Source organism: Bufo bufo, chromosome 1 (genome assembly GCF_905171765.1).
Source record: "Bufo bufo chromosome 1, aBufBuf1.1, whole genome shotgun sequence".
In the NCBI taxonomy this organism is placed as follows: Eukaryota; Metazoa; Chordata; class Amphibia; order Anura; family Bufonidae; genus Bufo; species Bufo bufo.
Genome location: NC_053389.1, coordinates 348,834,329 through 348,862,021, shown reverse-complemented (window position 1 = coordinate 348,862,021; position 27,693 = coordinate 348,834,329). Strand labels below are relative to the sequence as shown.

At 43.8% G+C, this 27,693-nt stretch overlaps 1 protein-coding gene across 2 annotated transcripts in view; it reads right to left on the bottom strand.

Annotated features, from left to right (window-relative positions):
• Positions 1–27,693, bottom strand: part of LCP2 (lymphocyte cytosolic protein 2) — a 583,862-nt gene that overhangs the window by 245,625 nt on the left and 310,544 nt on the right. For both annotated transcript variants that reach the window (XM_040442789.1, XM_040442797.1), the window contains 2 exons: positions 22,848–22,922; positions 14,722–14,747 (listed from right to left, as the gene is read on the bottom strand). In XM_040442789.1, coding sequence (XP_040298723.1) covers positions 14,722–14,747; positions 22,848–22,922 — 101 coding nt within the window. The remainder of the gene's footprint in view (positions 1–14,721; positions 14,748–22,847; positions 22,923–27,693) is intronic.

Genomic DNA, 27,693 nt, shown 5'->3' with positions numbered 1-27,693 from the left:
TTGAGACACTAAAACATGATTTTTCTATTTTATTTCAAAAATGATATTATTATGTAAAACTTAAATAAATAATAGAAAGTATACATATTAGGTATTGCCACGTCTGTAATGACCGGCTCTATAAACATATCACATGAATTAACCCCTCAGATTAACATTGTCAAAAAAAATTAAATAAAAACTGTGCTAAAAAAACACTTTTTTTGTCACCTTACATCACTAAAAGTGCAACACCAAGCGATCAAAAATGTGTATGCCCCCCAAAATAGTGCCATTCTAACAGTCAACTCATCCCGCAAAAAATGACCCTCTACCTAAGACAATCACCCAAAAAATTTAAAAAAAAAACTACGGCTCTCAGACTCTGGAGACACTAAAATTATTTTTTTTGTTTCAAAAGTGATATTATTGTGTAAAACTTAAATAAATAAATAAAAAGTATAGATATTAGGTATTGCCGTGTCCGTAAGAACCTACTGTATAAAAATATCACATTACCTAACTCCTCAGGTGTGCACGACTAAGGCCCCTTTCACACGGGCGAGTATTCCCGCGCGGATGCGATGCATAGTAAAACATCGCTGGAGGGGTTAAAAAATATAAAAAATAATTTAACTCACCTTAATCCACTTGATCGCGTAGCCCGGCATCTCCTTCTGTCTTCATCTGATCTCTGTGCAGCAATAGGACCTGTGGTGACGTCACTTCGGTCATCACATGATCCATCACATGATCTTTTACCATGGTGATGGATCATGTGATGACCGGAATGACGTCACCACAGGTCCTGTTGCTGCACAGAGATCAGATGAAGACAGAAGGAGATGCCGGGCTACGCGATCAAGTGGACTAAGGTGAGTTAAATATTTTTTATTTTTTTTAACCCCTCCAGCGATATTTTTTTTTTTTTTTTTTTTCAATTAAGATTTTTATTGAAATTTTTCGGTACAGCCAAAATAAAGACATATGCAAATGTAAAAAGCGTTTAACAATTTAAACATCATGTCCACAAAACTGTGTTGGGTAAATACCCATTATCACATAGTATGGCTCATGGGAGAATATGAGTTAGACATATCTAAATGGACATGTGAAATCTCAGTAACATATAGACAGACAAGACATTGGACAAGGGAGTAGGGGGAAGGAAAGGAAGGGGAACGGGTACAATTCTACTGAAGCGGTTAGACCTGCGCATCACGAAATGCGGTTGAAGAGCGAAAGATTTCCCAGGGGCCCCAAGTCTGCACATATCGTGTGATGTCTGCGGGCGTAATACTAATGAGATCTTCCAACCTCTGATACAAGGCAATTTCGTCAAACCACTCCTCAGACGAAGGGGGAGAAGGGGATTTCCAATGCCTGGGAATCACCGCCTTTGCTGCCTGAACCATGTATTTTAGGAGGGATTTCTTATATGCTGGGACATTCAGGACACTATCAAAAAGTAGGAGAGCTTCTGGGGAGTTTTGGATAGGGATACCCGTGACCTCTTTAATAATTTTATGAACGAAATTCCAGAAAGGCCTTAAGCCGCTGCAGTTCCACCACACATGAATCATCGTGCCTTCCTCTGTAAGACATCTCCAACAACGGTCCGATACCGTCGGGAACCATCTATGAAGTAGCGCAGGTACCCTGTACCATCTAGATATAATTTTGTAGCTCGTTTCCTGAGCTTTGGCCGAGACCGTAGATTTGTGTGCTAGAAGGAAGCATCTGTTCCACTGGGCTGGGGTATAATGATCCCCCAAATCCCTCTCCCAGGCTTGACAATATGGAGGAAGGCACGAGGATCGCTGATGTATCAGAAGTTTGTATACTGAGGATATGGGGTGTAAGATCGCTGAGGAGGAGATACACATCCTTTTAAACTCAGTGAGTTTCCTGGCCAGAGTGTGAGTTCTACTTAGAGAGGTGTGAAAATGTTGGAGCTGCAGGTATTCAAAGGAATTGCGGGTTAGTGGAGCCTCTAAAATCTGGGGCAGGGGTTTTAGTGCAGGGCCAGAGAGAACTTTATAGAACCTGATCGGTCGGGATCTTGAGCTTTGAAGAAAATGTTTGGAAGAGTGCCCTGGAGGAAATCTAGGATGGTCAGTGACTGGCACCAGAGGGCCTTTTGGGTCAATCAATGAGGTCGCACGACTAATGGATGCTAAAGTTGCAAGGGTATGATGAGCAGAGAAGGACAAATGTGACGACGTCTGGCTTGAAGAGCCCATTAGCCATGGGAGGGTTGATACCGCACACATTGAAGTGTCTTTTGTAATTTGCACCCACGCCTTGGGCGATTCAGCCCATGTCAGGTCCAACAGTCGGGCATATGCTGCAGAATGATAATACAGTCTGCAATCTGGCAGACCCACCCCTCCCGTTTCTTTGGTGCGGGTCATTATCTCCCATTTGATTCGTGGTCGGCCAGGAGCCCATACAAATTGTGTGAAGCACCTACGGAGTTGGGACCAGAAGGTGGACGGTATGCGGATGGGAATAGTTTGTAGAAGGTACAGTAGTTTTGGTAAAAGGGTCATTTTTACTATACTAATCCTTCCAAACCAAGAAAAGTCTCGTTTACGCCAACCGTCTAAATCTTTTTGAAACTGCACGAGGAGTGGCGTAAAGTTCAATTTATGGAGACATGAGAGGTCTGCTGTCATTTTGATCCCCAGATATGTTATGCCTTTGGGTGGCCAGGTGAAGGGAAAGGAAGCCTTAAGAGCAGGAGCCAGATCGCTCGGTAAAGAGACATCCAGGGCCTCTGACTTGGACATATTAATTTTAAAATTGGACCAGGTACCAAATTGAGCTATTTCCCGAAGTAAGGACGGCAAAGATATACGTGGGTTGGTTATGTAGAGAAGGAGATCGTCCGCAAACGCCGCACATTTATACTCTCGTGATCCGATCTTTAACCCTGTTATGTCTGGATTGGCCCGAATAGAAGCTAACAGATGTTCCATAACCAGGACGTATAGTAAGGGGGACAGTGGACATCCCTGTCGTGTCCCATTGTGGATTGGGAAGGGGGGGGAAAGGGCACCATTTATTTTGACTCTAGCAGTAGGATGTTGGTACAGTGTCAGGATCTTTGACAGGAATATTGGGCCCAGACCTATATGTGAAAGGGTCTCATGGATGGCACGCCAAGATATCCGGTCAAAGGCCTTTTCTGCGTCTAGGGAAAGTACCATGAGGGGGGTCTTTTTGGACTTGGCATAGTGGATAATGTCCAGGGTTTTAAGAGTGTTGTCCCGGGCCTCCCTCCCCGGCACAAACCCAACCTGATCAGCAGAAACCAGGGAAGGCAGATAAGCGCTCAATCTGTTCGCCATTAATTTGGCGAAGATCTTGAGATCTACATTTAAAAGGGAGATAGGACGATAGCTGGCACACAGGTGCGGGTCCTTTCCTGGCTTCGGGATGACCGTAATGTGTGCCTCTGTGGTCTGCGCCGGGAAGGGGAGCCCAGGAGACACCCCATTGAAAACCTGGAGCATAATAGGGGAAAGATTAGAGGAAAAGGCCTTATAGAACCTAGCCGTGAACCCGTCAGGGCCTGGACTCTTACCACCCGTGAGCGACTTAAGTACCATATGGAGTTCAGTGTCTGTGAATGGAGCCTCCATCGTGGCAGAATCAAGCTCAGAAAGCTTGGGAAGTAAGAGAGGTAGGTCGGGGTGTTTGCCCACTGCTGGAGAGGATGTCTGGGGCAGGTTGTAAAGCTTCGAGTAGAAGGAGTGAAAAGTAGCCGCAATATCAGTGGTTGTGTGGATCAAACGATCCTGGGCGTTTTTGATAGCGGGGATATGGGAGGCTGCCAGTCTTCCCTTTAGAGCCCTTGCCAACATACGGCCACTTTTATTCCCGTACTCGTAGAATTTACTCCTGCAAATGTGTACCATACGTTTGTAGGATGCATCTAGGAGGCGCTTAGCTTCCATACGCGCATTCTGGAGATCATGCAAGGTTTGCAGGGTAAGTGCTCGTTTGTGGGCCAATTCCAGGGATGTGACTTTTTGCAGAGCAAGTTTAAGTGAATGGGCTTTCTCCCTCTTGAGGCGGGAGCCGTGCTTAATGAGTACACCTCGAAGAACACACTTCAAGGCCTCCCATCGGATCGGTATTGGAGTAGAATCCTCCTTATGATCCGCTAAGAAGTTCGTTATACTGCTAGCAAGGTCAGCAGCGCACCCCGCGTCCAGAAGGAGACTCTCGTTCAATCGCCATGTCCACTCCTGTCTAGAGAGGAAGGGCAAATTCAAGGAGCAGTATATGGGGGCATGGTCCGACCAAAGGATATTTCCTATTTGTGTGAAATCAAGCCAAGATAGGGCCGATTGCTGAATAAGGATATGATCAATACGACTATATGAGCCATGGGGGGCGGAATAAAAGGTGTAATCCTTATCAGATGGATGTTGGATCCTCCAGGCATCTCTCAGTTGCAGTTGGAGCAGTGCCCGTTTTACCTTTTTAATGGTGGGATATGTGAGGGATGCACGTCCCGTCGAATTGTCAAGTGTTGGGTCAAGTGTCAGATTAAGGTCGCCACATAAGATAACTGTCCCCCTAAGCAACGGTATGACATTATCAATGAGGTTTACAATGAAGAGAGCTTGATTTTGATTAGGGGCATATACATTAAGGAAAGTTAATTCCTGGCCACCAATCAGTAATGTGAGGGCCAGGTATCTTGCATCTGGGTCGGCAGTACAAGCTAGCACTTGATGGGGTAAAGACTTGTGGATCGCTATGGCGACTCCTTTGGTCTTATTCACCGCATTATTTGCAAAGTGCCAGGTGGTGTAGTGTCGATGTCGGATGTTCGGGGCGCTACCCTCCTTAAAATGCGTTTCTTGGAAACAGATAATATGTACCTTTTGGCGATGAAAGTGGTGAAGTACCTGGTCCGCTTTTCGGGTGTGTTGAGGCCCTTCGCGTTGAATGATGCAATCTTCAGAGACCCCATTAGTACGGGAGGAGGGGGAAAGGGAAAAAACACGAGGAAGGCACGGGGAGACAACCGATAAAAAACAAAAAGAGAAGAACAACAGTTATAAACAAACAAACAGGTGGAGTACCCCGAAAAGGGGTTTTTATGTGACCCAGAGGTCTAAAGAGGCTGTCACCTGGGGAAGATACCCCAAGGGAGAGTCTCCGGTTATTCGGGGGAAAAAGTGTCAGCCAAACAGGAGCTGGCCCCCCACAGCACCAATGGATGCAAGTGAAGACTTATAAGCACCAGCAAAATTGGAGCATAAATACAGATAAAGAAAATGAGCAAACAGCTAAAAACCAATAAGAAACAATCAGTATATTAGATCATTAGTAGTCCCAGGTAGCTAAAGCAGGGATCCCCTCAGGTGGTAAGGGGAGGTGAGGATCTACGACTTGAGTAATCTGGTCCTCTCTGGCGTCGTCCCCTTGAGGCCTGAGCAGAAGAGCTGAGCGCTTTTTCAACAGATAATGGACGTTGTCGCCCCCTCGACTCAGAGGCAGGCGGGAGGAGGGAAGGCCAGGGTCCCAATTCAACCGGTGGCAAGTCCAGCTGCTGGAGAAAATGGGAAAGATCCGTGGGGTCCCGCAGGGTGACGACTTGGTCTTTAGGGCCGGCAAATAGAGCAAAAGGAAAGCCCTAGCGGTAAGGGATACTGCGCTCTTTGGGAAGGTGTAACAGTGGGCGCAAGGCAGCACGTTAGGCCAGGGTGTAACGGGATAAGTCCTGCAGCAAGATAAAGGGGACACCGTCGTAGGACAAAGACGACATCTGTCGAGCCCTGAGCAGAATCTGATCTTTGATGGCATAAAAATGAACTCTGCATATGACGTCCCTTGGTTTTGAGGGGTCAGGGTTGGGAGGCCTCAATGCCCTATGGGCTCGGTCAATTTCAATGCTGGAACTTGGCGGACGTCCCAGGAGGTCATTGAAAATTTTTACAATGGTGGGTAAAAGAACCGCCTGTGTTATAGACTCCGGGAGACCTCTGATCCGAATATTATTGCGATGGCTCCTATTTTCGACATCATCCAGATGGTATTGCAAGGCGTGTATCTGTGCATCGTGGGCTTGCAGCTTGTCTTTCAATACCTGCACGTCTGCAGATAGGTGATCATGTTCCTGTTGAACAGTGTCCAATTTTGTATCAATCAAGGCCATCTCAGAGCGTACTTGCGTGAATTCTTTTTTACATTCCTGTAAAATGTTAGCTGCAAAACTAGAGAGGTCCACCTTGGTGGGGAGTGAGCACATCAGGTTGCGTAAGTCCGCCATAGTAGGTGGCCGGGAGTCCTCATCCGGAAGAGGGACAGGAGACCCAGATCTCTGGGGCAAGGGTGGAGAGCCCCATGAGGCCGGTACTGCAGGGGCAGCCAGTGTCTGTGTGCCCGATGATGCGATGCCCTCCTGGCGTGGGTGAGATCCGTCCCACGACAAACCCGTGGACCAGTGTGGGGAATTTGCTAGGGACGGCTCAGGAGAATGAGTTAAAGGGGGCTCCCGCAGCATATACGGGGAGGAGGCCGCAGCCTGTGGCGAATCTGAGGCCTTTTCATCATCCTTTTCAGGTTGCCCCCTGTGAGAAGTGTCTCTCTGTGACTGGGGGTGCCCCATAAGGCTGGCTGAGGTACCCGACCAAGGGGACCCAGTGGGGGATCTCACTGGTGGGCTCAGTGGGGCTGCAGGAGAGGTGGGGGTTCTAGGGCCCCAGGCGACAGGGTGAGGGGTCACCTGAGAAGTCCCCTGAAGCGGGGGGAACTCCTCCTCACTAACCTGGATCGCCGGGTCGCAGGGAGACATCACTGCGACTGCTAGGCCTCTGTTCTGGGCTGAAGAGGAGGGATCAGCGCGTGCTTCAGGGTCCCCTTCCACCTGGGCATGCAACATCTGGGTCCGGTCAGAGCCACTGCCCAAGGACGGCACCGATGCAGATCTGACTCTCCTTCTATCCGGTGAGTACAGCCGTTGGTTCCGGTGCTCAGCCTCAGGCTCAGCTGCTGCTGAGAGCTGAGATTCTCCAGGGCCGGCGGCGCCATCTTGGAAGCGCTTGGCGCGCTCAGTCAGGTCGGGGCCTGGAGTTGCAGGTTGCCGGGCGAAAAGCCTGGAGATGTCCCCCTGTGGAGACGCCCGGGGGCTACAGAACGAGCCTTGGCTTTCTTGGGTAGTTTGCCCATCTTTAAAGGGTCGCTGGCGGTGGATTAGCTCCGGTGCTGTGGAGGAGCTCACAGCCGCACGTCTTCACTCCTGCATAGCTGGCCACGCCCCCCCCTCCAGCGATATTTTACTATGCATTCTGTATTAAAAATGCTATTATTTTCCCTTATAACCATGTTATAAGGGAAAATAATTAAATCTACAAAACACCGATCCCAAGCCCGAACTTCTGTGAAGAAGTTCGGGTTTGGGTACCAAACATGCGCGATTTTTCTCACACGCGTGCAAAACGCATTACAATGCTTTGCACTCGTGCAGAAAAATTGTGGGTGTTCCCGTAACGCACCCGCACATTTTCCCGCAACGCCCGTCTGAAAGAGGCCTAACAGAGTCAGCCACACCTCCAATACAAACTGCAAAGAAAAATTGGGGGTCAGTCAGCACATCCAGTGCGCAGGTGCGCGTTGCCATGGCTGAAAGCACAAACAAAAAAAATACAATGCAACAACTCTATGCAAACAAAATAAAGCACAATGATGCCAAAGTAATAGAAAGTATCCTGGTGCTAATGCTACGCTAATAAATTTGAGATGCTTGGCAAATACATTTTGTACAAAATTATTTGGGCCCGTCTGACAAACATCAAGGCGATCTCAGTAAGACGGGAACCTTGCACTCGCTTTCTGTAACGTCCACAATAACATTCCAACATTCTGCGAGTTGTAGTTCTCTCCTCTTATATCCATCTCTATGTGATGGCCACTGATGCCCCATAATAATATTCTGCACATGCTGGGAGTTGTAGTTCTCCTCTCTTATACTCCTCTTATAATATCAACTGATGCTCCATAATAACAGCCTTACACACTTGAGTAATACCGACTACCACAAAAGAGAAACATCTCATACACTAGATTTGACAGATGGAGAAGGATGGAGTTTCTGTCACGACCGCTATCCCAGCAGCAGTCGTGTCGCACCAGACGGAGGGGAAGGGGGACCCATATCTACGGATGGGAAATAAAATGGCCACCCCTGACTAACCCTAAGCTGGCACCTGTCTGCCCTGATACCCTAGACGGGGTGTGAACCCGTGCGGCGAGCAGGATGCCTAAACCCTCAGTCGCCCTAACAAGACTGGACTGGGGAAAGGCCGATGGGAGAGCTAGTCACCATCACTCACGTCTAGGAAAACAACAGGGGAAGACAGCAACAAACAAACAACAGCAGAGATAGACTTATCCAGTCACGAGCAGAGAAGGCGATCCCAAACACGACAGTCCACGCCGGACAAGAGCTCCACAGCAACACCATCAAACGATCTCCTTCAAAGGTCAGAGTAGCACTGGAAGTAAGGACTATATCTGGCAATGACTGCAAGTGAAACTGAAACTAATATAGTATCTGGGAGTGGCAGACAGGACTCACCTGAGAAGGATGCCTACAAACTCCCAGTCAGGACAAAAAGGTTCACAAGGCAAAACCTGGATGACATACCCTGAACCACGGAGCAAACTCACAAGCTATCGTGAGTAGCAAATCGCTGCGACCTTCTCCTCCCAGACCTGTCTGGATCAGTCACAGTCGTGACAGTACCCCCCTTTCTACGAGGGGCCCCCGGACCCTCAAGACCAGGCCTCTCCGGATGGGAGCTATGAAAAGCCCGAATGAGTCTGTCCGCTTTTATCTCTGATGCTGGAACCCACATTCTCTCTTCGGAACCATAACCTTTCCAGTGCACCAGGTACTGAAGAGAGCGGCGAACATATCGTGAATCAACAATCTTTTCTACCTGAAACTCAAGACTGCCATCAACAACCACCGGTGGAGGCGGTAGCGGCAATGGTTCAGGAGGTTCTACATATCTCTTAAGCAGAGACCTGTGGAAGACATTATGGATCCTTAGAGTCTGAGGTAGCTCCAGACGAAAAGCCACCGGGTTAATGATCTTAATTACCCTATAAGGACCAATAAATCTCGGACCTAATTTCCACGAAGGAACCTTCAACTTGATATTTCTGGTAGACAACCACACCAAGTCATTCACCCCAAGGTCCGGACCTTCAGAGCGCTTCCTATCAGCCACACGTTTGTATCTACCACCCATTCTCTTCAAACTTTCTTGCACACTCTGCCACACTGAAGAAAGTGAAGACGCAAATCGTTCCTCCTCGGGAATCCCAGACGGCCCCCCCCTCACTAAACGTACAAAACTGAGGATGGAAACCATACGCACCAAAAAATGGTGACTTATCGGTAGATTCTTGACGACGATTATTAATGGCAAACTCGGCTAACGGTAAATAAGATGACCATTCCTCCTGATTTTCGGAAACAAAGCATCTCAAATATGTCTCTAGGTTTTGATTGGTACGTTCAGTCTGACCGTTGGACTGTGGATGGAAAGATGAAGAAAACGACAGATGAACCCCTAAACGAGAACAAAAAGCTTTCCAAAATTTAGAAACAAATTGGGTACCACGATCCGAAACAATATCGGAATGGACCCCGTGAAGCTTCACGATGTGGTCAATAAAAACCTGAGCCAGTGTGTTAGCATTAGGCAATGCGGCAAGAGCAATAAAGTGCACCATTTTACTGAATCTGTCAACAACTACAAGAATAACAGTCTTCCCCGCTGATACTGGTAGATCCGTAATGAAATCCATTGATAGGTGCGTCCAAGGCCTGTTGGGGATGGCCAGACGTAAAAGACGCCCTGCCGGACGAGTATGATCTACCTTAGAACGAGCACAGGTAGCACATGCAGACACAAAATTCAACACCTCCTGGCGCCATTTAGGCCACCAGAACCAACGAGACACTAACTCAGAGGTTGCCCTACTACCTGGGTGTCCTGCCAGTGTGGAGTTATGGTGTTCTTTTAGTATCTCCAGTCATAAATTTTCCGGCACAAACAGTTTACCCGAGGGGCAGGAGGCCGGGGCGTCCCCCTGAGCTTCCAACACCCTCCCCTCCAAATCTGAGTGTAATGCAGAGACCACCACCCCCTTTTGCAAAATGGGCTCTGGTACATCAACATCACCCCCTCCAGGAAAACTTCGGGACAATGCATCCGCCTTAGTATTTTTTGCCCCCGGGCGATAGGTTATTACAAAATTAAACCTAGTAAAAAATAACGACCACCGAGCCTGTCTAGGGGTGAGACGTTTAGCAGACTCCAGATATAATAAGTTTTTGTGATCAGTAATCACCGTGACGGGATGAAACGCCCCCTCCAAAAAATTACGCCACTCCTCAAAGGCCAAAAATAATGCTTTGTTATGTAAAACAGAAACAAACAACCAAAAAAGTAGTCATATTTGGTATTGTCGCATCTGTGACAACCTGCTCTATAAAAATAGCACATGATCTAACCTGTCAGATGAATGTTGTAAATAACAAAAAATAAAAACGGTGCCAAAACAGCTATTTCTTGTTACCTTGCCTTACAAAAAGTTTAATATAGAGCAACCAAAAATCATAAAAAAAATAGTACCAAAAAAACTACCACCCTATCCTGTAGTTTCTAAAATGGGGTCACTTTTTTGGAGTTTCTACTCTACGGGTGCATCAGGGGGGCTTCAAATGTGACATGGTGTCAAAAAACCAGTCCAGCAAAATCTGCCTTCCAAAAACCGCATGGCATTCCTTTCCTTCTGCGCCCTGCCGTTTGCCCGTACAGCAGTTTATGACCACATATGGGGTGTTTCTGTAAACCACAGAATCAGAGCCATAAATATTGAGTTTTGTTTGGCTGTTAACCCTTGCTTTGTAACTGGAAAAAAATTATTAAAATGGAAAATCTGCCAAAAAAGTGAAATTTTGAAATTTTATCTCTATTTTCCATTAAATCTTGTGGAACATCTAAAGGGTTAACAAAGTTTGTAAAATCAATATTGAATACCTTGAGGGGTATAGTTTCTAAATTGGGGTCCCTTTTTTGGAGTTTCTACTCTAGGGGTGCAACAGGGGGGCTTCAAATGGGACATGGTGTCAAAAAAACAGTCCAGCAAAATCTGCCTTCCAAAAACTGTATGGCATTCCTTTCCTTCTGAGCCCTGTTGTGTGCCCGTACAGCAGTTTACGACCACATATGGGGTGTTTCTGTAAACCACAGAATTAGAGCCATAAATATTGAGTTTTGTTTGGCTGTTAACCCTTGCTTTGTAACTAGAAAAAAATGATTAAAATGGAAAATCTGCCAAAAAAGTGAAATTTTGAAATGTTATCTCTATTTTCCATTAATTCTTGTGGAACACCTAAAGGGTTAACAAAGTTTGTAAAATCAGTTTTGAATACCTTGCGGGGTGTAGTTTCTAAAATGGGGTCACTTTTTGGAGTTTCTACTCTAGGGGTGCATCAGGGGGGCTTCAAATGGGACATGGTGTCAAAAAAACAGTCCAGCAAAATCTGCCTTCTAAAAACCATATGGCACTCCTTTCCTTCTGCACCCTGCCGTGTGCCCGTACAGCAGTTTACGACCACATATGGGGTGTGTCTGTAAACTACAGAATCATAGCCATAAATATTGGGTTTTGTTTGGCTGTTAACCCTTGCTTTGTAACTGAAAAAAATTATTAAAATGGAAAATCTGCCCAAAAAGTGAAATTTTGAAATGTTATCTCTATTTTCCATTAATTCTTGTGGAACACCTAAAGGGTTAACAAAGTTTTTAAATGCAATTTTGAATACCTTGAGGGGGGTACTTTCTAGAATGGGGTCATTTTTGGGTGGTTTCTATTATGTAAGCCTCACAAAGTGACTTCAGACCTGAACTGGTCCTTAAAAAGTGGGTTTTTGAAGATTTGCTTCTAAACTTAAAATAAAATGTCATTCCCAAAATTATCCAAACATGAAGTAGACATATGGGGAATGTAAAGTAATAATTATTTTTGTAGGTATTACTATGTATTATAGAAGTAGAGAAATTGAAACTTGGAAATTTTCAAAATTTTCCAAATTTTTGGTAATTTATAAAATAAAATTATAAATAAAAAATAATTTTTTTGATTCCATTTTACCATTGTCATGAAGTAAAATATGTGACGAAAAAACTATCACAGAATGGCCTGGATAAGTCAAAGCATTTTAAAGTTATCACCACATAAAGTGACACTGGTCAGATTTGCAAAAAATTGCCTGGTCCTTAAGGGGAAAATGAGCCCGGTCCCTAAGGGGTTAAAGGGGTGGTCCGAGTTATGTAAAAAAAAATTATATATAGCACTGTAATTCTGATGGTCAACAATATATACATAAGCTAAAAAAGTTTTAGGCAAAAAAATAAAATCTATTTTCTCTTTTCCCTAGTTCTCTTCTGCCCTCTGTTTACCTGCAATCAGTGGCGTACCAAGGGCGGGGGGACGGGCGGGGGGCGGCCCGCCCCGGGTGCCACTCACAAGGGGGGTGCCAGCCGCGACTGAGGATAAAAAAAAAAAAAATGTGGCGAGTGGGCCAGGCGTGGCGCTGTGATAGGGGCAGGGCTCCAGATGGTCTCTCCCTCCCCCTGTGCTGCTGTGGCCGAGGCCAATAAGAAGAGGGACAGGGCCGGGGGAGGGGCTGTGGCCACTGCGCCACCAATGAAGATAACTGACCTGTTAATACAAATGCAGGAGGCGGGTGCCGGAATCAAATAGCCGGCACCCGACCTCTATGACAGGGAGCTGCGATCAGCCTCATCAGCGGCAGTTAACCCCTCAGGTGCCGCTCCCTGTCATAGAGGTCGGGTGCCGCTATTTGATTCCGGCACCCGCCTCCTGCATTTGTATTAACAGGCCAGTATAATAAACATTGAGTGCGGCCCCCCCCAGTATAATAAACATTGAGTGCGCCCCCCCCCCCCAGTATAATAAACATTGAGTGTGGCCCCCCAGTATAATAAACATTGAGTGCGCCCCCCCCCCCCAGTATAATAAACATTGAGTGCGGCCCCCCCCCCCCCCAGTATAATAAACATTGGTGGCTCAGTGGGAAGTGCCAATGAGGGTTAAAAAATAAAAAATTAACTCACCTCCTCCAATTGATCGCGTAGATGCTGCCGGTCTCATTGTAATTTCTTCAGGACCTGTGGTGACGTCACTGAGCTCCAGCCTCTATCACATGGTCCATTACCATGGTGATGGATCATGTGATGTATCATGTGATGAGCTCAGTGACATCACCACAGGTCCTGAAGAAAGTACATGAGACCGGCTGCTACGCGATCAATTGGAGGTGGTGAGTTAATTTTTATTTATTTTTTTAACCCTCATTGGCACTGCCCACCAATGTTTATTATGTTGGGGGGGGGGGCGCACTGTGCCACCAATGTTTATTATACTGGGGTGTTGGGGGGGGGCGCACTGCACCACCAATGTTTATATGTTTATTATGCTAGGGAGGGGGGGCGCACTGCCCACCAATGTTTATTAAGTTGGGGGGGCACACTGCGCCACCAATGTTTATTATACTAGGGTGTTGGGGGGGGCGCACTGCACCACCAATGTTTATATGTTTATTATGCTAGGGAGGGGGGGCGCACTGCCCACCAATGTTTATTATGTTGGGGGGGCACACTGCGCCACCAATGTTTATTATACTAGGGTGTTGGGGGGGGCGCACTGCACCACCAATGTTTATATGTTTATTATACTAGGGAGGGGGGGCGCACTGCGCCACCAATGTTTATTATGTTAGGGGGGCGCGCACTGCGCCACCAATGTTTATTATACTGGGGTTTAAGGGGGTGCAGGTTTTTATTTTATTAAGGAAGGGTTAAGGGGTCTATTAAGGGGGGTTAATGGGTTTATTTCGTTAAGGGGGTGTGCAGAGGTTTATTTTATTAAGGGGTTTTATTTTTATTTATAAATATTATTGAAAACATTGAAAAAAGTTTGTGCATGTTTTCTTAACTTTCTTGGGGGGGAAGGGGGGGGGGGGTGCCAAACAAAGGGTTCGCCCCGGGTGCCAAATGCTCTAGGTACGCCCCTGCCTGCAATAACAACAATCTCTGATGTTTTCCTTGTGAATATTTGTGCCCCTCCACCTGCTCTGCAAATGGAGTGAATAACAGTGCTGCCCTGAGTGCTGCTTTTTTCTTGCCATAATACAAATTCTAACAGTCTATTCAGTAGGAATATCAGCTGTGTATCCACCTGACTTCTCCTCAACGCAACTGATGGTCCCAACCCCATTTATAAGGCAAGAAATCCCACTTATTAAACCTGACAGGGCACACCTATGAAGTGAAAACCATTTCAGGGACTACCTCTTGAAGCTCATCAAGAGAATGCCAAGAGTGTGCAAAGCAGTAATCAAAGCAAAAGGTGGCTACTTTGAAGAACCTAGAATATGACATATTTTCAGTTGTTTCACACTTGTTTGTTATGTATATAATTCCACATGTGTTAATTCATAGTTTTGATGCCTTCATAGTCATGAAAATAAAGAAAACTCTTTGAATGAGAAGGTGTGTCCAAACATTTGGTCTGTACTGTATATACTGTGTGTATATATATATATATATATATATATATATATATATATATATATAAAACAATGCTTGCTTCGGAGGGACTTTATTTTATAATTACCTTTGCTTTGCTTGAGAGATTTTTTCCTGAAGAAAAAAATTAACAATAAGTTCACAATTTTCAAAACATAAAACATAATAAACCACAAAAATGTGTGAACATATTCTAATGATGGATGAACAGTATACAACAGTAGAAGAAGGGCATAGTTCTTACAGTATGGAATTTCACACCTGGAGGAGAATGCCCACTCAGAAGACGGAGTGGGAAAATGTACCGTGCACCTCCTTGCTTTGTTCCAGCTTAAACCCCTGCACTTAGTTAAGTAGGGATTGCTCTCCAGTTGCGGGATGTTTAGAATGGATTGTACAAGTAGGTAGGGACAGTGGTGCTGGTGGAGTTCAGGGCTTACTGTTCCCAACTGTAACAGTTACCCAGACCATTGTTTGCCAACCAGTTACTTGGAAGCTACCCTGCATTTGGCTCTCCAGCTGCTGGTAGTTCTGCAGTCTACTGTGTACTAGTAGCATCTGAGTTGCCATAGCATATCTAGAATTTGCTACTAGACACAAAACGATATCACTACCAGAGAGCTACAGGATGAAAGACATTTCACTAGGTCATATATTATATAGGATTCTTCACTTTTACTACTCAGTGTGGCTCATTCCTATTTGCTACCATCTTTTACAATATTAACCCTGATGCTGATAGTATACAGATTTTCACACACCTTGACGGATGCCAATTAAAAGACCTGCCTTTGTTGACAGTGGGAACTGCTACTTACTATAACACTAGCCCAATGATCCCACTGTGAGCCTGTCTATGATGTCCCATATTGTACTGTTGCCATTGCAGCCATTAATGTCCCGGCTTCCACTACTACTACCCTTACATGGCCGTATATCTCCTGCCTTGTCCATCAGGTTCCAATCTGTACTGCTACAGCTGTCACTACTACTACCCCTACACAGCCAAACATCTCCTTCTTTATTTTTCTGGTCCTATACTGTACTGCTGCTGCTCCCTTAAAAGGCAGAATTTTTTTATTCACAGTTTTTGTAAAAACAAAAGCCATTGCTTCTTCAGTGTCACCAGCACATGTATTTGTGGCAATGAAATTTGTGGAGATAGACTATATATTATATATATCTCCAAAAAGGGATCATTTTTGTTCAAAACAAGCCTTCCGATACACCCAAAGAAATCAGTCAGTGTAGCCTGTTTATAAATAGGCTGTTTTCTACCATCAGCTACCATGCATGTACCCACAGTCATATTTCTCACTGTCACTTGAGCTGTCTTGGTATTGAAGAGCTTGAATAAGGTTTAAGAGCTTGAAAAATGTTGGTCACTGGCTACCTGTCTGAATGTCATACATAACCTTTCATAGCAATTTGAACACTTTTGATTTGGGTCAAATTTATTTGTACTCAAATCTACAGATCAATTTGTTCAATTTGGACCCAAAATTTATTTCAACTTTTTCCTCATTTAAAGTGCCATTGGACAGAAGTGCCCCTGTTTCTGAAAAAGAAGCACATATGGGGTAATTTATCAAACTGATGTAAAGTAGAACTGGCTTAGTTGCCCCTAGCAACCAATTGGATTTCATCTTTCATTTTTGTTGTTGTTAAATCTCTTTTTATTATATGTCAGGTTCCCTACTCAATACATCTCCAAGTAGTAGATTATGCATTAGAAAACTGTACATTAATACAAAATAAATTCTGTTACACCATGAGACAGAGTAAGAGTCTTATTTGTCTGGGGTTCGTGCCTGTCATAATACGTAGGGTGTAACTATAACCTTCTGTAGCGATACTAGAGCATAGTGAATTGAAGGTGAGGCTACAAGATGTATTTAACATATATGTTGGGGTAGGGGTGTCGTCTCCAGCTCTAATTTGCTTCTTATAACATCTGCATCTTTAGATGTAATATTATTATTATAGGTGTATCTACAGATACACTTAAAGGTACTAGTGCATCCCACCATCTGGATAAGGTCTTCCTAACTACTGTTCGTGACAGGTGTCATGGTACTGTCTCCTGAAAGATATCTCTCCTTCATGTGGGACAACCAAAGTTGCCAAGTTTTCAGGTAGTGTTCTCTGCTATTGCATTCCCACCCAACTAGCTCCTCCATGCGACAGAGATCATTCATTTTCTCATACCACATAGCTATGGTCAGAGGCTCCACTGCTCTCCATTTCATTGTGATTAATAGCTTCGCCACTGCTATCATGTGCGTTGGCAAGCTTCTTTTTATCAGGTCTATAGATTTGGCAGCTCCATTGTAAAATGGAAGGTGGAATCTGATTGGTTGCTATAGGCAACTAAACTAGTTATACTCTACACCAGTTTGATAAATGACCCCAATATTTTTTCTCAAATTTTGACAATACATTGAAATGATTCAAATTTATTTTATGATTGCATTTTACTCATTTTGGGCTACAGATAATATTTTCATTTGGTCTAAAAATATTCAGGAGTTTCTGAAATATTAGATACAAGTTGTCTCTTTGTGTTTTCTTAAAATCCTATCATCTGACGGCTAATGTGTAGTTCTTATCTCTGACCTAATGACCTCATAAACACATTTAGGCCACAGTCTTATCTGGTTGATAAGAATTGAGCTATAATGATTGTTTAGAAAAAAGACAACTGAGGGAAGATCTAATAACTACTATGTATAAATATCAGGGGTCAGTACAGAGATCTCTCCAATGATTTATTTACACCCCGGACTGTGACGAAAGGACATCCTCTGAAAGAAGGTTTCTAAAGAAACATAGAAGAGGATTCTTTACTATAAGAGAAGTGAGACTATGGAACTCTCCGCCTTAGGCTACTTTCACACTAGCGTTCGGGGCTCCGCTTGTGAGTTCCGTTTGAAGGCTCTCACAAGCGGCCCCGAACGGATCCGTCCAGCCCTAATGCATTCTGAGTGGATGCGGATCCGCTGAGAATGCATCAGTCTGGCACCGTTTGTCCTCCGCTCCGCTCAGCAGGCGGACACCTGAACGCAGCTTGCAGCGTTCGGGTGTCCGCCTGGCCGTGCGGAGGCAAACGGATCCGTCCAGACTTACAATGTAAGTCAATGGGGACGGATCCGTTTGAAGTTGACACAGTATGGCTCAATTTTCAAACGGATCCGTCCCCCATTGACTTTCAATGTAAAGTCAAAACGGATCCGTTTGCATTATCATGAACAAAAAAAAAAAAAAATTTTTTATTTTTTTTGTTCATGGTAATGCAAACGGATCCGTTCTGAACGGATCTAAACGTTTGCATTATAGGTGCGGATCCGTCTGTGCAGATACCAGACGGATCCGCACCTAACGCAGGTGTGAAAGTAGCCTTAGGCTACATGCACACGACCGTATGTGTTTTGAGGTCCGTAAATTGCGAATCCGCAAAAAAAAAACGCATTACATCCGTTTTTTGTTTTTTTTTGCAGATCCATTGTAAAAATGCCTAAAACGGACAAGAATATGACATGTTCTAGTTTTTTTGCGGGGCTACAGAGCGGACATACTGATGTGGACAGCACTGTCCACATTTTTTGTGGACCCATTGAAACGGAACGGACACGGAAACAAACAACATTCGTGTGCATGTAGCCTGTGGAAGTGGTGATGGTGAATTCACTAAAAGAGTTGAAGAAGGGCCTGGATGTATTTCTGAAGTGTAATAATATTACAGGTTATAGTTACTAGAGATGGGTTGTTGATATAAGGAGCTATTCTAATTGCCTGATTGGAGTCGGGAAATAATTTTTTTCCTCTAAAGTGAGGAAAATTTGCTTCTACCTCACAAGGTTTTTTTGTTTTTTGCCTTCCTTTGGATCAACTTGCAGAATATCAGGCTGAACTGGATAGACAGATGTCTATTTTATGCTTTATAAACTACGGTATGGGGCACATTTATTAAGACCGGCGTTTTAGACACCAGTCTTAATAAAGGCCCATAGCTGATGGTTGATCTGCCGAAGTTATGAAAAGTCACCGCTCCATAACTTCGGCACATCCAGCGTCAGTTCTAAATGTACGACAGCTTCCTAGCTATAGAAAATGGTAAATCAGATGAGCTTTCCGGCCCATCCCCTTCCCCGCCCATGCCATGTCCACTTATTTAGACCTGGCATAAGATTAAAAAATGACCCCTTATGTTATGGTTTTACTATGTTACTATGTTATGAAGTCAGCAAAACAAAGATAAGAACTACACATGTGCTGTCAGATGATGGGATTCAAAGAAAACACAACGCACAGACTGATTTTTTTTTATTTACTCTTTTATCTCAGAAACAAAAGTACCGTATTTTTCGCCCTATAAGACGCACCAACCTATAAGACGCACCTAGGTTTTTGAGGAGGAAAATAAGAAAAAAATTTTTTTTTAGCCAAAAGGTGTGCTTTTGGTGGGCTTTGAACTAATGGTAGCCTGTGAATGACACTATTATTGGGATCTGTGGATGATGCACTGTTATGGGGGATCTGTGGATGACACTGTTATGGGGGTCTGTGGCTGACACTGTTATGAGCATCTGTGGATGGCACTGTTATGGGGATCTGTGGCTGACACTGTTATGGGGGTCTGCGGCTGACACTGTTATGAGCATCTGTGGATGGCACTGTTATGGAGGTCTGTGGATGGCACTGTTATGGGGGTCTGTGGCTGACAATATTATGGGGTATCTGTGGATGACACTATTATGGGGGATCTGTGGCTGACACTGTTATGGGTGTCAATGGCTGACACTGTAATGGGCGTCAATGGCTGACACTGTTATGGGGGCATCTGTGGATGGCATGACTGCTATGGGGGGGATCTGTGGATGACAAATAAATAGCATCTTATGCTATGTGTCATTCACAGATCTCCCCCCCCCCCCCCCCCTCCTGCCTCCTGCCTGCTACGGATGTAAGTACAGACTGCTGGATTGAAGATATTCTATAGTTAAACATTGCCTGCAGTTAGATACGATTAGTACAGTGAGCGGGGCCCGGTGCAATAGAATACAGTGACTGCACCGGGCCCCGCTGCCATTACAAAACAAGATGCCGGCCCCCAGCCCCTCCTCCCTCCATGCTGATATAACATTTCTGTCGGCTCAACTCCAACATTTTAAAGGGTGGGGGGTAATAGATGACATGGGAGGGAAGAGTGGTCAGCTGATAAAGTGGGCTGCAAATAGGTCTCCCCCGTTGGTAGCCATTGAAGGAGAAATAAAAGGAGAAATGGGAAATATTCCGACCTTGATTCTTATGAGGAAAGTATGGAATAAGGCAAAGAGTATTTTAGGGATGACAGGATTGATGAACATCTCGCCCTTATGGCATAACCCCGCACTTCAGGAATTGGAAAATCTGAATGGATTCTCCCAGTGGAATAAAAAAGGGGTATGGAATCTGAGCCATATTTATTTTAAAGGAACTTTAAAACAATACCAACAATTGTGCTCTGAATATGGGCTGCCCTCTTCACAGTTCTATCGATACTTACAACTTAGACATGCTTTAGAAGCTCAATCTAAGATAGCCCCAGTGACATTTATGTCAAGCCAGACATTGAATATGGTGGTTGCAGCTGGTTCAGTGAAGGGAGCAATCTCCAGGGTGTATCAGGCCCTATTAGAGGACTTTCTTAAAGGGTATCCATTAACAAGTAGACGTCAGTGGGAAAAAGATCTAGGGGTACTCACGGATGAGCAGTGGACTGAGGCGGTGGAACTTACCCCTACTTTATCCCTTAGTGAGGCAGCACGGTTATCCCATCTATATTTAATACATAGGGTATATAAGACCCCAGTGTTCTTGCATAAAATAGGCTACAGAAATAGTCCAGCCTGTCCGAAGTGTGGAAGTGATGAAGCTGACCTTCTACACATGATGTGGTCATGTTCATCACTGTCATCTTATTGGAAAGCAATACTACATCTGGTGAACAAAGTATATAGTGCTAGTTTTAAGTTGGATCCCAAACTGTGTGTATTAGGCCTGGTACCAGATAATAATTTACAGTCTGTTATAACTACTGGAATAGGTAGAATGTTATATCAAGCTAGGAAAACATTGGCAGCAAAGTGGATCCAGCCCATACCTCCTGATATATCAGAATATGTTGCTAGATTAAATATTGTGATTCGTCTAGAAAGAGGAGTATATCAAAAAAGGAAGTGTCTGTCCAAATTCGAAGCAATCTGGGGCAGCTGGATTGATAATTCTGGGTGCTGTAGCTCCTGGCTGGCACTTACAAGGACTTTTTCTATGACAAGGTGAATGCAGTGAGAATGGATGATATATATAGAATATTGGATGGTGGCAGGTGTGTGGGGCATTTATAGAAGCCTGATAGTGAGGGGGTTACCTGGAACTAGAATGTGGCTGTATGGGAAGATTGATGATGGACTAGGATGTTATATGGAACATCGCTGATTGGAATTAGATGATGGTAGATGGCTTATTTAAGAGTAATGTGGTGCCGACACCCCGAGAGTGATGACTAAGGAAGATGTTTTAGGAGTGTGTCCTGCCTTAAAGGGATTAGGGAGGGGGGGGGGGGAGGTATGGGTTTATTTGTTTAGGATGGATAATTGTACTCACATTGAAGATACTTTTGATACCAGAGGCTATATGTGGATTTATGCCATGTCCTATGTAGATATGTGTAATAGAATGTATATATTATATACTATATATGACAGATAATGTATACATCTGTGGTCTACAAAATATCATGTTAATGTGATAAAATAAGACTGGAAAATGTTAATAAAGAAATATCTGATTTAAAAAAAAAAAAAAAAAAAAAAAAAAAAAAAAAAAAAAAAAAAAAAAAAAAATAAAAAGACTCCTAGGAAGATCTTTTGTTGGCTGGGTAACAGGTCCTCTTTTTCTCTGTTTACTAACCAACCAAGAGAAGACAGAATCTAAATTACCATCTGAATATGAAGGGCCAATATCGTCTAGATATGGCATTAGCATTCCAGTAATAGGAGCACACAGTAGCAGCCTCCAGGATGAACTGCGAGATAAACACTATCAATTTCCAGATTTTTTTTATCTCCTGCCCCCATGCTGAGGCTGGGACCTCCACGTGCTGGAAGTAAGTCTTTGTGCCGGAAGGAGCTCACCAGAAGCGTTTAGAGAATCCCGACTGCTTGGGCCGCCATGCTGCGCCAATCCCATATGTCAGGAATGCTATTACCAGCCAAGGTTGTCTTATAGGAAGGACCTATACCAAGGAATGAAGAGGGAGAGCACTCCCGAGTAAAGAAACAGTAGCACCCACTGGCAGAAGGTTCCTGAGAGACAGGAAATAATAACTGAAGAAGGTAGAGGAGGAGATTATTTTTATTGTGGGCTTTTGTGTTTTTCTTCCTATCCTCGGGGCAGGTCTATCCTCATGTCAGTGCTGTTGAGGAAGCGTAAGGGAAAATATGATTTGTAGCCCAAAATGAGTACAATGCAATCATAAAATAAATGCCCCTGAAGGTGTATATACCCTTTAAATACTTTCTTGTCCATGCTGATATTTTATCAGAGTACTTTTATTCTCACTGCCATTGCACCTGTCAGTTTTTTTTTTCTTTTGGCCAATTCAATAATATGGCAGTTTGGTAGTCTTAAGCATGTCCAGTCAGATTATTGTGCATGTCAAATAATCATGAAAAAGTTTACAATAAGCCAAGCCGTTGATTTTTGATTATCACCACCATTTGCTGTACTGTATATCATTGATTACTGGGAAACTGCATATCATTTATTTACTCTACTGTTTAACAGACATTACCTGGACCAAAAATAATGGATTATGAAATTTGTTTCAGAATGGAAACTGTTAGTCCTGGATTATGGTAGGGTTGGGTAAAATAATTTTATCTCCATTCTCAAGATAATATTCCAAATGAAGGTGCTAAAAGTGTGAAAAAGTTTTCACTGGCACTCTAGGTCCAGCAGCAAGTTCTCTTCTCCTCTGCTTCCAGTCCCTGTAGGATTGGAAATGTAACATGACATGCATATCACTGATGCCAGGGAACCAATAGCCTCTGAGGCCACATATTTTTTTTATCACACAAAAATGGTGCAAACCAGTTGACAGATTTCCCTACATGTGCGAAAGAAGCTTTATAGCATAAGTATAAACAGTTAAGCACATTTTTGTTCACTGACCTGAAGTGGAAGACAATTTACCAGCATTTGCTTGAATACTTGGCTTGGTTGTTCTGTCTACACTTGGAGCTAGTGCTATAATAGAAGAGTAAACAAATGTATATGCACATTAAGAGTACATGCAAACAGGATAAAAAAACACATCATACCTGTGGTATGAATTTTAATTCTGCAGCATGCCAGCTTAGGCCAATTTCACATAGTCAGTGTTTGATCAGTGAACAGTGTCCATTTTAGGATCATAGTTTAATATCAGAATAATGTCAGTTTGAGGCAAATCACTCTGCTTGACCTCTGACTTCTCACTCTGATATCTGACTCTGACACCTATATTATATATTACTGTTTTTCCTAAGTCAGTAAGAACACATTCTTCATTGGTACCTTGGAACCGAATCTGAGTTCGGGAAAAGGTTTTTAACAGTAGAAATTAAAATTTGAAGTTATTACCAGAAGTCTGGCGAGACTTCGCAAAGTAATAAATTCGGCTCATCTGAGCCAATACATTCTAATGCTGTACGGAGCACTCGCTCCGTACAGTATAATTTTATGCTAATCGGTTTTAGATGTTTCATCTGAAGTCGATTCGCTCATTCCTAGTCCCAGGTGTTGGATCCCCACTGATCAGATACTGATGATCAGTATTAGGCCCCTTTCACACAGGCGAGTATTCCGGGCGGATGCGATGCGTGAGTTGAACGCATTGCACCTGCACTGAATCCCGACCCATTCATTTCTATGGGGCTGTTCACATGAGCAGTGATTTTCACGCATCACTTGTGTGTTGCGTGAAAATCGCAGCATGCTCTATATTCTGCGTTTTTCACGCAACGCAGGCCCCATAGAAGTGAATGGGGTTGCGTGAAAATTGCAGCATGCTCTATATTCAGCATTTTTCATGCAACGCAGGCCCCATAGAAGTGAATGGGGTTGCGTGAAAATCTCAAGCATCCGCAATCAAGTGCGGATGCGGTGCGATTTTCTCGCACGGTTGCTAGGAGATGATCGGGATGGAGACCCGATCATTATTATTTTTCCTTATAACATGGTTATAAGGGAAAATAATTGCATTCTTAATACAGAATGCATAGTAAAATAGCGCTGGAGGGGTTAAAAAAAATAAAAAATAATTTAACTCACCTTAGTCCACTTGATCGCGCAGCCCGGCATCTCCTTCTGTCTTCATCTTAGCTGTGTGCAGGAACAGAACCTGTGGTGACGTCACTCCGGTCATCACATGATCCATCACATGATCTTTTACCATGGTGATGGATCATGTGATGGACCATGTGATGACCGGAGTGACATCACCACAGGTCCTGTTCCTGCAATCAGCAAAGAAGGAGACAGAAGAGAAGCCGGGCTGCGCGATCAAGTGGACTAAGGTGAGTTAAATTATTTTGTATTTTAACCCCTCCAGCGCTATTTTACTATGCATTCTGTATTCAGAATGCTATTATTTTCCCTTATAACCATGTTATAAGGGAAAATAATACAATCTACAGAACACCGATCCCAAGCCCAAACTTCTGTGAAGAAGTTCGGGTTTGGGTACCAAACATGCACGATTTTTCTCACGCAAGTGCAAAACGCATTACAATGTTTTGCACTCGCGCGGAAAAATCGCGCGTGTTCCCGCAACGTACCCGCACATTTTCCCGCAACGCCCATCTGAAAGAGGCCTTAAAGTCTCATAAAGCCTTTTTAATGTTAATGCATCTGTTTCATATCTAGTACGTTTGGGGTTAAAAGCATGCCAGCAGAAAAGTTGGATACATTTTTAGTTGTTTTAAAATATACTAGCTAGATGACAAATTCAAATGTTTGAATTTAATGTCTGACTTTTCTCACGTGTTTTACATACTTCACCATCAGTTTCACATGTACTTTACTTTGTATTTCCTACATAGAGATATAGCCATAGAAAATCCCATCTTAATAGCTTAGCCAGTGGTTCAATGGTAAAGCCTCTATTTCTTAAACACAAAGGTTTAGGATTTCAAGACAAAGTAGCAGACAGAAGATAGATAGATATATGATAAATTCAAGTGATGTCTGATTTTGAGTTCAAGATCAAAGTAAGGGTCCATTCAGATGTCCGTAGATGTTTTGTGTTCCGCATTTCGTGGACCGCACATAGCCGGCACTATAATAGAAAATGACTTTTCTTGTCCGCAGTTGCGGACAAGAATAGGACATGTTCTATTTTTTTCGGGAAAGGAATTGCGGATCCGGAAATGCGGATGCCGGCAGCACATAGTGTGCTTTCCGCATCCGTTCCGGCCCCATTTAAAATAAATGGGTCTGCACCCGCAATTTTACAGAATGGATCCAGACCCAAGTTGCGGACATGTGAATGGACCCGAAGAATGATTTCCAGATACACTGGGTATTTGCATGCTAAATCGCACAACCAGAGAAAATCCACCCCTAATATTGAGCCTGTGGCTCAATGGTAAGGTCTATATCTTGTGGGTTTTGGGTTCAAGATTGAGTCTGGGGCAGTAAGAGGGTACTAGTTTTCTGTATTTTTATCTACTTGTCAGAGGTCAGATGTGAGGGAGAGTAATTTGCCTCAAACTGAAATTATTCTGATATTTGACTGTGATATCTAATCATGTCCTAAAATGAACACTGTATTAGTGATGTCAACTAGGGATGAGCGAACCCGAACTGTATAGTTCGGGTTCGTACCGAATTTTGGGGTGTCCGTGACACGGACCCGAACCCGAACATTTTCGTAAAAGTCCGGGTTCGGTGTTCGGCGCTTTCTTGGCACTTTTTGAAAGGCTGCAAAGCAGCCAATCAACAAGCGTCATACTACTTGCCCAAGAGGCCATCACAGCCATGCCTACTATTGGCATGGCTGTGATTGGCCAGTGCAGCATGTGACCCAGCCTCTATTTAAGCTGGAGTCACGTAGCGCCGCACGTCACTCTGCTATGATCAGTATAGGGAGAGGTTGCAGCTGCGACGTTAGGGCGAGATTAGGCAGATTAACTCCTCCAAAAGACTTCATCCTGTGATCGATCTGCAGCTGTGGATCATTGAAGTGCTATTATTGACTTGCTCACTTTTTTGAGGCTGCCCAGAGCGTTTTTAGATCACTTTTTTTCTGGGGTGATCGGCGGCCATTTTGTGACTTGTGGTGCGCCAGCACAAGCTATTACCAAGTGTATTTAACCATCGATAGTGTGGTTATTTTGTGCTATATCCTACATCAGCTGCAGGCTGAGCCTGTGTCACCGAAGTGCATTTAACCATCAACAGTCTGGTTATTTTTTGGCCATATACTACATCAGCTGCAGGCTGAGCCTGTGTCATCGAAGTGCATTTAACCATCGACAGTCTGATTATTTTTTGGCCATATACTACATCTGGTGCAGGCTGAGCCTGTGTCACCCAAGTGCATTTAACCATCAAAAGTGTGGTTATTTTTTGGCCATATATTACATCAGGGGCAAGTTGAGCCTGTCACCCAGCGCCTAAAAAATAGACCTGACATTTCTATTCAACCAAATCTGTACTGTTTTAGCTGGTCAAGTTATTTGTAGTGACCGTAAAAGCACACTTTTTTTTCTGGGTTGAAAAACCATTCCCAAATTTGCCATTCTCAAAATAACTAGTTTCTGGTATTTGAGGCCTACTTGAAATCTAGCCCAAAAAGAATATCTTACATTGAAGGTACTGATAGTGTCATTCAGAAAAACCTAAGACACACGCTAGCGTGCTGATAAAAATCTGATTCTGTGATTAAACCTATACCTGTCACACAGCGCAAAAAAAAACAGGCCTCACATCTCTATTTAACCAAATCTGTACTGTTTTAGCTGGTCAAGTTATTTGTAGTGACCGTAAAAGCACACTTTTTTTTCTGGGTTGAAAAACCATTCCCAAATTTGCCATTCTCAAAATAACTAGTTTCTGATATTTGAGGCCTACTTGAAATCTATCCCAAAAAGAATATCTTACATTGAAGCTGGTGATAGTGTCATTCAGAAAAACCTAAGACACACGCTAGCGTGCTGATAGAAATCTGATTCTGTGATTAAACCTATACCTGTCACACAGCGCAAAAAAAAACAGGCCTCACATCTCTATTTAACCAAATCTGTACTGTTTTAGCTGGTCAAGTTATTTGTAGTGACCGTAAAAGCACACTTTTTTTTCTGGGTTGAAAAACCATTCCCAAATTTGCCATTCTCAAAATAACTAGTTTCTGGTATTTGAGGCCTACTTGAAATCTATCCCAAAAAGAATATCTTACATTGAAGGTACTGATAGTGTCATTCAGAAAAACCTAAGACACACGCTAGCGTGCTGATAGAAATCTGATTCTGTGATTAAACCTATACCTGTCACACAGCGCAAAAAAAAACAGGCCTCACATCTCTATTTAACCAAATCTGTACTGTTTTAGCTGGTCAAGTTATTTGTAGTGACCGTAAAAGCACACTTTTTTTTCTGGGTTGAAAAACCATTCCCAAATTTGCCATTCTCAAAATTGTGGTGAACGGGAACAATGAGGAAAACATCTAATAAGGGACGCGGACGTGGACATGGTCGTGGTGGTGTTAGTGGACCCTCTGGTGCTGGGAGAGGATGTGGCCGTTCTGCCACAGCCACACGTCCTAGTGAACCAACTACCTCAGGTCCCAGTAGCCAGCAGAATTTACAGCGATATTTGGTGGGGCCCAATGCCGTTCTAAGGATGGTAAGGCCTGAGCAGGTGCAGGCATTAGTCAATTGGGTGGCCGACAGTGGATTCAGCACGTTCACATTATCTCCCACCCAGTCTTCTGCAGAAAGCGCACAGATGGCGCATGAAAACCAAGCCCATCGGTCT